This window comes from Agelaius phoeniceus, chromosome 7 (assembly GCF_051311805.1).
Source record: "Agelaius phoeniceus isolate bAgePho1 chromosome 7, bAgePho1.hap1, whole genome shotgun sequence".
Classification (NCBI taxonomy): domain Eukaryota; kingdom Metazoa; phylum Chordata; class Aves; order Passeriformes; family Icteridae; genus Agelaius; species Agelaius phoeniceus.
The window spans coordinates 39,598,843-39,612,125 of record NC_135271.1 but is presented as its reverse complement, the minus strand read 5'-3'; the positions used below and the strand labels follow the sequence as shown (position 1 = coordinate 39,612,125).

The following is a 13,283-nucleotide window of genomic DNA, read 5'->3' as shown; positions in this document are numbered from 1 at the left end:
ATTACTTCCCACTGGCATTTGGATGTAATCTGTAATAAACATTCAGTTGCATCACCGTAAACTTTTGGCAAGCTCTTACTAAGGGTCACCTCAGTGTAACAAAAGCAACAAACATTTCAGTCTTGTAGACAGGATAGAGAGTCCTTATTAGCTACTATTTCACTGCTTTATTTCTTCGCTTGACCCCTTCACTGGGACTACTTTAGGTAGAAAATTGAATTCTTAACCAGGAAAAACAGAATCTGATGCATGAAAATGATAAACATTTGCTTTATTAAATTACTTTTATACTTCTACAAAGAAATTTTCTGATTTCCATTACAGAATTAAATGAAGGAAATTCATTGCTGTCTCTCTGCAGTTACCTAAATTTAGATACAAAAAGGTTGTAAAAAGACTGCCCTATTCAAGTTACATAAAACAGGCAGAGAACAGACAAGTTCCCTTAGGAATCTTGAGGCTCAGAAATATATAAAGTCCCATTATATAATGAAATTAAGAATTCAGCAATGTGTTGAACAATTGTAAACTGTAACTGCACTAGTGGACCACATTATTCAGCAGTTTCCTTAAAGGTATGAACTGTGAACTGAACAAAAAGTGTAGCTGACACAGCAGACCTCATTTAGTTGTTCTCCCTTTCTCCCCCTCCAAGTCAAAGTTGTGAGATCAGCATTTAAATGATAGGAAGGAAACTTGCCTCCATAAATATCAGAAATTTCTCCATTCCATAGCTATTTATATAAAGTAACTAGCTGTTACAAATCAGTTTCAAGTAAAACAGGTGGCTGAGGCAAAAATAATCAAAATCAGATCATACACAATTTTACTGTAAATACAGTAATTTGAAAGATAAACACATAACCATAGCACTGACAGGATATCAATGCTGCTGTATTATAGACATGATGTGTCAGTAGAAAATTAGGATGTCTATTATCAAAATTGAGGACATTCATTCCAGTCTCTGGTAATCTAATCTTAGTGCAAAACAGATGCTAAGACATATTTAGCAAAAAAGGTGATACGTTTAAGGCCAAAAAGTTGTTCAGTCATCACTATCACTTCCAGATTCACTCAGCTGCAAGTCATTTCCTAGAAGAAAAAGAGTCAACGTATTAGTCATTTTCAAGGAAATAATTTTCTGCATTCATGATACTCCCTTTCCCAATTATGGCTTACAAAAGCTAATAGCAAACAGGTAAGGAGGGGCTGGACTAGATGATCTTTCAAGTCTCTTTTAACCCAAACTATTTTATAATAAAAGAATAAGTGGGTGTAGAACCAAACTCACAGTAACATAACCTTAGAGAGATCATTTTTCTACAATTTTAAAATCTTGGCAAGGAAGCCATTAGCATATTTGCACAAGGGCATTTATTTAACATCACCAGATCACAAAAGACAACACCTAGCTATCTCTGCCACCCACATTTTCATGCTTCACAAGTGGAAAAACTGCTGGCGAATGCAGTTTCATGAAAAACAAGTTGTTGGGTTTTTTTGGAAACATCTGAATGCTACTCAGCTGTGCTTGAAAACAAAGTGGTGTCTCAATCAAGAAGAGCAGCTCTTTGACATACCACTTAAAGATGTATCAGTGACCTACTATTTCAAACTGGTTTTGGAACAAGTGAGCAAACAAAACATCAAAGAAATTTAAAAAGCACTTTAATTTGGTGGCTCTCTCTATATATTTCAAAATGAGGAAGTAAAAAGGCTACACTATGCTTGCTGTGGATGTCCATAAGCTCAGGGGATGTGAGGAGGGAATCTTCCCAGGATGACATAGCTAACAAACAGCATGCTCTACACAATCTACATCACATCTAGCAACTTCCCACACGTTTTTAGGAGTCTGTTCCAACTGGTATGTTTTTACCCACACCTCCCTTGCCAAACAACCATTACAAAAGAAAAAAAAAATCATCTCAGGCTGTGCAGAAATGGCCTAAAAACAAAACAAAAAATCACTGAAACTGAGACAACTGAGTCAATACTCTATTCTTACATGAAAACCCCACAAGACTCAGATTGGATCTTTTACTGTCAGGCATATAATCTCTGCCAGAACACTGGAGTCTTTAACATGGCTGCATTTAGCCTTGCTTTGTTTTCCATTGTGTCATCAATAAAGCTTAGAAAGTGGTACATGCTTCTCTGCAACAACAAACACTTTATATAAGAAAAGAATAGTGAAAATGGTTGTTTCCAAAAATCTTTAAAGACAATTTTTTTCTTTCCAATCCTCTATATAAAAAAAAATTACAGCCATATTATTTTAAGATAAATTTTAAAAGCACTTTAGAAAAAACAAAATCAAGTTATTTGCCAATAATTATTCAAAACAATATAATACCCTAAAAATCTTTCAAGACAGAGAATGGTACTGGTAAATTTAACTCATGTATTTATCACTCAAAGGAGAATTAGAGTGAATTCTTAGAAATCCCAGCCCTGTTATGCACTAGCTACTTTATGGGAGGACAGGGAGTGTGAACAAGAAGATAACCTTCCAAATGGTGTTTCTGCAGCCTTCAAAAGTTATTTCAACACAGTTAATAGAAATTACACAAACCCTGTAACACCAGCCAAAAATACCAGTGCTTGTGAAAACCAGCAGATGGGAAAAGCAAGAACTCCAAGTTCCAGAGTCAGAATTAATATGTTAGGATTTACTTCAGGCTAAGCTTTCTGCCTCATTTTTGCAATCCTATCTCAAAAAAACACCTTCAGAGAGAGGGCAAAATAGCACAATCTAGAGCTGGTGGCTTTCAGATGGATTTGATGCCAAGACAGAAAGCTCATTTAATGAGGACCCTGAAGAAACATCTAGACTATTGTACTTATGAGGCAGAAACGAAGCGAGGGAAAATTGCTGAATTGTTTTCATGGTGTCAGCTGCTTATTAACAATATGAATTGGGAAAATAGATTGCACTGCAAATTATATTTCTTATGTTTTTAAATCAGTGAATGTAATATATTCAACTGAATTCTTGCTAGTTATAGGGGACAGGGAAACTCAGGAGTGATCACTGTCTCACAAATCTTAGTGGTCACACCAAAACCAAACTAATACAAGGGAAAATTATTATTTGTCAAAGTAAACCAGCTATGTTTGTACCAAGCATCAAAAGAAGTGAAGTTGTGCTGAATACTAAGTACCTAACACAAGGCCACAGAACAGCCCATCTATGCTGGGTTTTCTTTGGAAAGTTACTTTGTTTAACATAACCCTTGTTTAAACAGAAAGTAGACATAAAGCAACATATGAGCAAATATTCATGAAGAACAGATTCATTAGTGTTACCATTTACAGACTTTGTTACAAGGCAAGTTGTGAGCCTATATAATCAGCTTCTCAAGGTAGAAAGGGAAGAAGCAGTATTTTGGGGGTGAGGGCCAGTCTTGAGCCCCAGATTCTTGAAGAGGTAGTTATGTATCTGACAGAAGTATTTACTTGCCATGCTCCAGACACCACCACCTCCATTTTCCAAGTTCTACAAAATTTCAGCTGTATAATTTCTACATGCAAGATAAAACTCTGCTGTCTAAGCTTCCCCCAACCTTCTCCCTGCACAAAGAGAGTCAAAGAAAAACTTCACTAATTACCTGGTATGGCCCTGATTCTACAGAGGTGCACAAAACTAGTCACAGACATAAGCACACACCTCAAAGCAAGATTAGACAAGCAAGCAGCTTGTGCTGACATTTGTTGATTCAGTATTTTATTTTTGCAAAACCTTATTTGAGATGGAAGAAATGACTGTACAAAATCTTACTGAGGATTCTTGCCATTCAAAGTAGAACAATGTGCTATCCATTTAGTTTCTCCAGGTTTCACTCTCCTGCCAAATTCCCTCAGCACAGAGCTAGAGAAGAGCAATTTTGGAAGTAGCTGGTTTGATCTTTAACTAGTGGAGGTGTCTTGTGAATGTTAACTGCACTAGAAGCTGGGGATGGAATTGTTTTAAGCAGTATCTGTAACCATAATAGAAGTAAATGGCAGTAATCTCAAGAGCTGGGCAAGCTCAGAGGCCTAAGGTTCTACCTGTCAACATGGTTCTCAAGCAACATCAAGCCACCAACTTCCCCTGAAACAGTCATGATGCTGTCATGGTTTAAGCAGCATTTTCTCCCTATGCTGGTGGAGTTGGCACCTGTACTTGTATTTCCCACTGGAAGCTTTCCCACCTGAGAATCTGTCACTGGGGATAAAGGTTAATCAAATTTCCGTAACAGTTTTATTAAAGTGTGGAGAACGGGAAATCGCATTTGTCAGTAAGGGTTGAAATAAGTGGCACTCTAATGTTACACAAATTGTAAATCTGAAGACATTGTTCTCTGCAGTGACAGCAAAATGAAAGCAGCATTTCGTTCTCTGCACACAAAGTCACAGGACTTTTCACTCTGATCTTATCTGTTCATGCAGTACATAATGAAATATCAATGCAGGTTATTTAAGTATTTAAATACTAGCTAAAAAAAAAGAGAAGAAAGAAGAAGAACTGTCATTCATGTTATCCACTAAGAGCTGAAATAAAAGTAGATCTGCCAGAGTCTAAAATTTCAGTATAACAAGTCTACATATAAATGATAAACCATAAGGATCTTAGGCTGCAAACCAGGGTTGATGGAAATCTCTTCAAACCAAGATCTGGCAGCTAAGCAGCTAATTAAAAATGTAACTATTCTGGAAGAGTTATCACAGCTGAATACTCACTTCTATGTCTGAGTACTCCTGTTATTTAGGCAGTGAACTTAAGTTTCTCTACCTAATGGGATTTTATTTTTCATGTGAGAGTTTTCCAAATTTTCCTTTTCTTGAATACATTGAGCATGCAGTTCCAGGCTGTGCAGCAACTCCTATTGAACATCACAGCTACTCTTCAAATTACATTTTTAGTTGCCTGAATGTTGGAATAAGATAATATAACCTGAAAGCAAATCACCTCCTTCCAAAACTGCAAAGGACAGTTTTGCCATGTTGGCCAGTGGAACACTGCCATGAATAATTGTAACTGACACAGCTAAGAATACACCATCATTTCTGTAACTCAGAGTATTGCAACCATAGTATCCTTCCCATAATTCTATCCAAGAAATGAAAAGCATATGTTTAGGGAGTGCCCTGTTAGTTCAAGAATTTTCAATACAAAATTACTGTTCTCCAGTCCCAATGTATAGAGCTGGGAGGAAGTCAGAACAGCTTAGGAAATATTTTCAACTGCTTCAGCTTTAATTTAATATCTCTGAGAACCACGAACCTTCTAGCCCAGTGTCTAATTCAGCCTGCTGCTGAACAATCAAACCCTAGCATCACTTCCCACAGTTTTAATTATAATAGAGACATACTTAAAAACAATATGGTTTCCTTTCAGAATCTTGATGTCTGGAATTGTGCACTAAGAAAAGAACAGCCTTTGTACTTACGTAGTGTATTCATCATATGACCACTGCTCTCTTGGGATCTGTTATGACTGGCATCTTTGTCAGGAACAGCCTGTTGTGGCATGGCAGACCCAGTAGGCTGAGGCTGCAAATACGGCATCGACATCGGAAGAGAGGGCTTCATTTCCTCATCTTCAGAATCACTAGAACTATTTTCACTACTTGATGAAGAGGACGAAGAACTTTTAGAGTCAGATGAACTGTCAGAGCTACTCAGCTGGTCCATGATACTGGCTTCTGCTTTTAGCTCTGTAAACAATAGGATTTGTTTCTCAGTTTACATTCATCATAATTGAAATATAAGGAAGAGGGGGGAAAAGGAAAAAAAAAAAATCAACAGACATCAGGCACACACTACAGCAACTTAAAAAAACCCCAGACCAAACCCACCAAAGATCTCCAGAACAAAGAAAAGGGCACAAATGGTATCCAGCCTGTCATGTGGTTTTCTATCCTCATAGCTTGAGCACTTTCTCCCTTTCAAGCCAAGTGTTAGAACAAGGGTGACTGTGAACACAAATGCTTAAACCCACATTCCATGGGGTAATGCAGCCCACATAGCCTTTAATTTCTGCAACTAGAAGAAAATGTTCTGTGTTTTCCTTAGCACCCCAAATATGGCTTTCACTGACTAAAAACTGCAGTTACAATCCACAGATCAGTCACTGCAAGATGTCTGCAGTTGCACCCAAAATGCCTGCCAGCAATTCAGCATTGCAATCAATACATTTGTTTGGACCATGTGACATTTTGCTCAAAATCAAGTTAAGCACGAAGAATAGCCAAAAGAGACAGCCAAAGTTTATATTAGGAAGATTTCTCCAAATCCTTGTTTCATTATAGATTTGGAGGTGCAAATAATGCTGCACAGTATGTATTTGCGACATAAGTCCAACATACAGAGGAAGTTAATCTTTGCTGAAGAGTGCACATAATAATTGTACAAAACACGAGTGCTGAGAGGTCTGAAACAGACCTCTGAATCTGTGGTGGGGGGAAGACTTGAGGAGTCATACAGGGTGCAGAACTTCATCACTATAGAAGATTGTAACTACCTAGACATTTGTTAAGATGGTCTTACAAGCTCTTAGAGTACTTCAGGAAGAGCTTTGATATAGCAGACACAATAAAGCAAGTAGGAGAGTAGCTCATCTCTCTTCAAATTTACCCAATACAGAACAGGTTGAAGGTGAAAGTCACCAAGATGCAAGATGGTGTAAAGCTTAAGAGAAGAAGGCAGGAGGAATAAAATGATTAATCTTCAACACAAACTTCCATGAAATAAACTCTAAGTTATCAAAGGCCACTCTCAAGGAAAGGCCATCTTTATCAAAGGCCTGTCTGAAAGAAAATGGTGTTCAGGAAAAATGGCACCTAAGAGTGCAGCTATGCCTGCAGGAACAAATTAACCCAGTGCTAGGAAAGAAAAGAAAGAAAATGAAAGACTGAACTACTCAAGCATAAGGAAAAAAAGAAGGGGAGCAGAAAGAAAATAAAAATTGGAAGCATATAAGCATCTTTCTTTCACTAAGGACATGTAAAAGAGAACATGATCCTCCACACATCTGGAGCTGTAAGACACCTAACTGAAGGACACCACTCGAATCCTAAGCATTCAATTCCACTTCCTCCTAAGCAATGTCTAATATAAGAAAAATTTTAAGTAACTGGCCAATACCAAAAGCTAAGAAATAAGATCTCTGCCTTGAATTTTGATGTAATTTAATCAGACAGAATTTAAATTAAGTAATTTTAACCAGTGAAGGAGAGCAGTACTAGAGGATAATGGCAGAATGAGCTGCCCCTCCACCCCAGAAAACAAAGTTAGTAACAAGTTCCAGGTAGTGTACTTAAGCAGGAATAGTCAGTTACACAACCATGGGATGAAGAATGATTAGCAGGCAACACTTCTGAAGAGTCTGAGAGTTACAGTGGATCCCTACACTGGTCTGCCACTCCATGCTGTGCGGAAATGACTTGATACTGTTTGGTCTTGTGATACTACAGGCATGATACTATTTGTTCTTTGTGTATAAAGATGAATAGTGCCTGTAAGGCAGCCTTCTTGCTCACGTCAGCACTGCTAGAACTTCAGTAGATGTGTTTAGGGACTATACTTTAGGAAGTTTTTGGATTCATTGCAAGAAAGCTAAAGGAAATCAACAACAAATCAGGGATTTAGAAAGGAAACTTCTAAGGAAAGACTGAACCAACTGGTGTAATTTTGCATAAAGAATGGGAAAGACAGCAGTTTGAGTCCGTGAGGGACTGCTCAAAAGCAGCACAGTAATCTGCTCTGTACTTGTATGATAAATATGAAAGTATTAAGAGGCTTGCTGTCAGACTATCTATACAAGAGAACCCAAACAGTAAGGAGAGCAAAGCCCTGGAATGGCTTGCCAGCAAGTACGAGGATCTGTCACTGGAAGGTTCTAAGAACAGGTGAAAAGTTACATCAGAAATCTGACTTTAGGACAGAAGGATGGACTAGATGACTTGATAATATCTCTACCATCCTTTTAATTTTTTCAGCATTTTAAATGGTACTCAAAATTGGACTGGCACTACACAAGAGTTTGGTACATTGGCAGTCACTTTGGAGACTTCCAGTATTTGATAACACCACTCCCCCCAGAAGAAAAGACCACCTAGAAAGGAATAATTTTATTTAATGAGCTCAAGTTTTCCTTCCTCTTTGGAACCTGAGATGAATTCAAGTACTGTTCTGCAATATAGATCGCTGGTCAGAGCTTAAAACCAAACTGGAAACAAAAACAATCTTCATAATGATACATCTAAAAAAAAATCTGTTTAAAGGAATTCAGAGCAACTTAGGAAGCAGATGTCAGTTCCAGTCAATGAAACTGCCACCTGTCAGCATTTCTGTAGCAAGTAATTACCACCTGCCATCTTCCTTGTCCTCCCAAAGGAAATAAGGCCTTCTATTAAGTGAAATATGAGTGTCACACCAAACCAGAGTCTCTCAAGGAAACAGTACATAGCACTGCTCAAGGGTTGATTTATGCAAGTTTTTAGCTGTCTTTTTCATTGGAACCTCATCTTCCACAAGGCTCTATCTGGTAATTTAAGGTGTAGGTTGAGTTGTGAAGTACTGTACCATATTTGCTGAGTGCACAGAAAGAAAAAGGAGGAATGTCAAAATGAAGTGACTTAGTTCCAGTATGACAATACAACCAAGGATATACTTGATTAAAGTAGCTGTGGAAGACAGAGTCAAGGAGACAGCAGTAGGACCCCTGGCATTATTAAACCTAATGGTTTACCTGTTTTTTTACTGTAACAAGCTACAAATGCTGCTTTTTTACCCACTTGAGCCACAGTGGTCATTTCCATATCAGAGTGAAGTTGCTCACATAATCAGCTTCTAGTGTGAAACTCAAATACCACAAAACAAAACAAAAACAACCTACACACCCCAAAACCTCTTAAAAACTAATGGCTTGTTAACAGCAAAATTTCTGAAATGTATGTGCCAGTGGAGCTTACCCCGTTCAATATCATCCATAGGAGAAGATGGAAAGGTTTTTTCCTTTGATGGAGAGCTTTTAACGTTGTTTGGAACCTTTGTTGCATTTCGCATTTGCTGCTGTTGCTGCTCAATGCGAGACTGGACTTTACTACTTCCTTCAGCTCTGTGTGTAAGAGGGAAAGATTTTAAATTACTAGAAGGCAAGAGGCAAGGAAAAAGGCAAGAACACAGGGAATATGGTACCATGGATTTTTTTCTCATGCCTTTCTAAATAGCATTATTTGATTCTTAGGTAAGTTATTATACTGGTAAGTTATTATACTAATACACATAATACATTAATATATACTATTAATATTGTATATGTGTTTAAAATTATTTTTATACAGTGCTATTAACTTTATAATATTTTGTCAGTTGATTTGTTTTTATACCTTGCTACCCAGGATCATTTAATAATAATTCTGCTGGAAGTTACTTGTATGGACTCAGCAGCAAAAAAAAAAAAAAAAAATCAAAAAACTTGGTATGAGAAAAATAAGCCATTACAATTACTAAGACCTGTCACAAAATTTTCTTTTTTTTTAAATTTCCTCATTTACAAGCCAGAAGACAGTAGGCAAGCTACTAGCCAAACAGATCTTTTTTTCCTCCCTTTAAAACCACCAGAAAATAGTAACTATTTCTTTCAATACTATAACATGTTTTGGATAATAAAAAAATACATTTTGATTTCTTCTGCACTCACAACTCAAAAGATGTGAAGTCAATTTGCTGAGAAAGCAGACTTTTCACTCCTCTGAGCAAGGCCAAGTACTTTCTAAAATTATGTTTTCCTAAAAATAGCGATATGTAGTTATATATCTCAATTTAGACTCATTTACACTGATTTTCAAAATGACTAAAGCACAGTTGTCTCTCCTGTAAATCACCCACCTGGTTTTTTTCACAGTGATGTTGCTACTAAGTTTCTCTAGGCGACATTCTCCAGTGTCATGGTTGATAATTAAGATACATTCTTTAAGGTAAGGCTTCTTTGAGCCCTTGAACACAGTCACTGGTGGAGTTGAGCCCTATTAAATCAGAAGTCCAGTAAGTGTTACTCCTGTAGTCGTTTTTCATAGGAACAGCAATCCTTCAGTGGCGACAAGTTCACTACAAGTGATCATTTCTAGCCATTAAAAATGTTACTGGTTAATTCAAATTAGATTCACAGTTGCCATGTCCAAAAGCAGCTGGTGTCTGACTGGAATGGGGTTTTACTCACTTAGCTTAGTTTGAAACTGATTATATATATATTATAAAATCCCAATATTTCCTTATTTCTCTCTAGGACTCATCTCACCAAAAGGGGTTTCAGCTCTCATATCAGCAGAGCAGTAAAGCATGGCAGGTAGTAAATTTTCCCTTTCCAGTCTTTCCTGCTTTAGAGCTGCACTAGAGCAATAAATACCAAGGGGAAGCTTGCACTGCCAACATACACATGAAGCTTTTCTGTGTACGCAACACTTCTGGGTCATCCTACAGCATATTTCCAGTGCAGCAAATACACTTAAAGTTACAGTGCAGCTGTTTAACCTTTGGGTCTTTTGTAATCTTACAGTCTTAGAGCAATTGTTTTTCTACTCTAAAAATCACTCAGGCAGCTCTGAAACAGCACTAAAACTTTATACCCTTCCATAGTCAGGGTATATACTTAGGACAACAAAATAAATAATTCTTTTAAGCCTGCCACTCTTCAGCCACATCAACTCACCTCAATATTTGGCAGTGTTATTGTCACCTGTTCACCTTTGCCAACTTCAAGGTCTCCTTCACAGGACATATCAATAGATGCAGGCTTAAAGTCATCTAAATATAAAAACAAACTAGATTATTTACAGGCTTTTCAGGAATCTTATAAATGCAGGCACCACTTAATTGCAGTTGGAGGCTATTAAGTAAAAGCCTTTTTTGCTAGTGTATCATCTAGCATTCCCCTGAGCAGATCATTCCATAAGTTAATAGAATTCAAAGTCAAGATGCTTTTCTCAGGATCCATTATAAATGTTTAAATCTTTCAGTTAAAATTAGAAAAACACCTTTAGGTTTTAATGGATAAGAAAGCCAAACAAGTTATGTTGTATTTCAAAAGGTACACTCTCATGTAATTATTTTCAGGAGTACCAATAAACAGTTCCTGAAAATGCTGATCCCAAACATGAGAGATATAGACAAGTAACAGAAAATGCAAAGAACAACATCAACCCCCCAATATGCATTTCTCTTTCTGTTTCTAACTTTACTGTAACAAGCACGTCAGAACCTGACAAAAACTTGGTGATTCAGTTTAGTTATTTCTGTTGAAAGTGAAATTCCTTCCCAATTTAACATTGATTTACATTTTGGGGTTTTTTTTTCAGCATCTAAAGGACTCGTTAAAATAAGTTTTGAGCAAAAGAGGGTATTGATTTCTGATCCTTTTCAAAACTCTGAGACATTGCAAATGAGCATATGTTCAGGCATCAGCATGGCAGCTCTGTCACATACCATTACCTACAAAGCATTATTTCCACCACAAATAAATGGGGGAAGGCTACAGCCAAAACTCTGTCTGTGCCGGTGTAGGGAGACAGGATAGCATCAAGAGGTTCCTGAAGGCCTGTGATAACATATGTGGGGTTGAGCCCGCGGCTCAGGTACGGCAGGATGCCGGTGCCCTGTCTCGCACGCCGGAGGAGGCGCGGAGGGGACCCATCGGCGGGCACACGCTGCTCGCCTCGCTGCCAGCCCCATCTCACACTCTGCTGGTCACTGATGGCGGCATTCCTGCAGCTGGGGAGCTTCCCAGTTCCCTAACTCGGCCTGCAGCCATGGGCCAGGCGCACAGACCGCAGCTGGAAGCACGGCTCCAGCCAGCACACCAACCGGGCAGGAAAACCAGGCTGCAGGAGCTGCTGGGCAGGGCCGCGCAGGAGGAGGCTCGCAGCTCAGACACCGGTGACAGCCCCTGCTAACCTTGTTTGGGCAAACCCCTAAACGCCGTCCTGCAGGAACAAGCATACAACAGTTCCAAAGTTTCTCATCAAATCAGAGAATATTTGCTTTTTTATATGGCCACTGAGCTGTTAACAATCGAGAAAATGAAGATATTGATACTGCCAATCTTAACTTCTAACTAACAGCTGTTGTCCCTTTTGCTCAACTGTTTAAAAAAGGTGTTGGAGGATATTTCTTCTGCTTGTGCATTTGATAGAACTGATGAACGTGCCAGTTTCTATGTCTCATTTGTTGGAAAGGAAGAGAGATTTCAAAACAGATTTCAGAATAAATCATCACATTAGAAGAGTCAGCATAAAACTCTAAGGGTAGGAGGTACCAGACAGGGTTAGTCCTCTTTAAAATTAGGGTAAATATCAAACTGCAGCATTTGTTTAAATCCATTTATAGCTTTTTTCCCCCCTCTCCTCCACTTCTACAGTTGGAGACAATCTAAGTGCCATTCCCTTTGCTCACAGAGAGCACATTACCCATCCTGCACACCGGACACTCTCCAGAGAACATACGTTCTCTGAATCTTGGGGATTTCATTCTATAAATAACCAGACAACAAAACCAGAAGCTGCAGTCCTAAATTACCAAGGACTATAATCCTGGGAGCATTTGTTTCCTAGCTACCCTCAGAATCTTTGAGCACACACCTCTCTAGATAGTAATTATGTACTCAGGGAGGGCGTACTGGCTCCGTGATTAACACCGCCTGCCTTTAACCTTTGGTTGCTGAATTACACGGAACTTCTAAAAACTGAGCGCAAGCAAAGAAGACAGAGCCACAGGTTCAGCTTAGCTCGGTTTCCAGCAGAACCGCAGGGAGACGCTATGGAAAAGGCATGGAAAGGGAAGTTAGTGCCCAGCGGACAGCGAGGGGCAGCTCTAGGATACAATGGCCGTACGTGCTCCCAGCACCGACTGAAACCTGCACGGCTCCCGAAATCCCGGACCAGCACCCCACGGCACTCAGCGCCAGAATCCCGGGACAGAGGCAGCCGCCGAGAGCGGCCGCAGCCACCCCCGCCCTCCAGGGGACTGCGGGCACCGGGGGCCGCCGAACCCCTCCCCGACCCCCGCAACCCCCGAGAGCTGCCCCAACCCCAGCACTCACAGCGGACGGTGTGGAAGGCGCAGCGCGGCTGCTTCTCGAAGCTCTCCCCCAGCTTTAGCACCCGCGCCTTGGGGTCGTAGAGCGACGGGACCGCTCCGTTCATCGCGGCAGCGCCTCACACCATGGCGGGCCCTGGGGCCGCCGCCGCCGCCCGCACCGAGCATCCCTCACGCCGCCCGGGCCGGCGGGACCCGCCCAC

General features: G+C 39.6%; 1 protein-coding gene across 1 annotated transcript; it reads right to left on the bottom strand.

The window, feature by feature from the left end:
- Positions 1-250: 250 nt before the first annotated feature.
- Positions 251-13,273, bottom strand: EAF2 (ELL associated factor 2). Its single transcript, XM_054636475.2, has 6 exons — positions 13,085-13,273; positions 10,700-10,794; positions 9,880-10,016; positions 8,961-9,106; positions 5,436-5,702; positions 251-1,095 (listed from the first exon to the last, which is right to left on the bottom strand). The coding sequence occupies exons 1-6, from the start codon at positions 13,185-13,187 to the stop codon at positions 1,049-1,051; spliced, it is 795 nt and encodes a 264-aa protein (XP_054492450.1). The 5' UTR covers positions 13,188-13,273; the 3' UTR covers positions 251-1,048.
- Positions 13,274-13,283: the final 10 nt, after the last annotated feature.

Coding starts and splice junctions, on each gene's coding strand:
- EAF2 (XM_054636475.2), bottom strand. CDS start 13,187: ATGAACGGAGCGGTCCCGTCGCTCTACGACCCCAAGGCGCGGGTGCTA. Junction 10,017..10,699: donor TAACACTGCCAAATATTGAG/GTGAGTTGATGT, acceptor CTGATTTAATAG/GGCTCAACTCCACCAGTGAC. Junction 1,096..5,435: donor TCATATGATGAATACACTAC/GTAAGTACAAAG, acceptor TTTTTCTTCTAG/GAAATGACTTGCAGCTGAGT.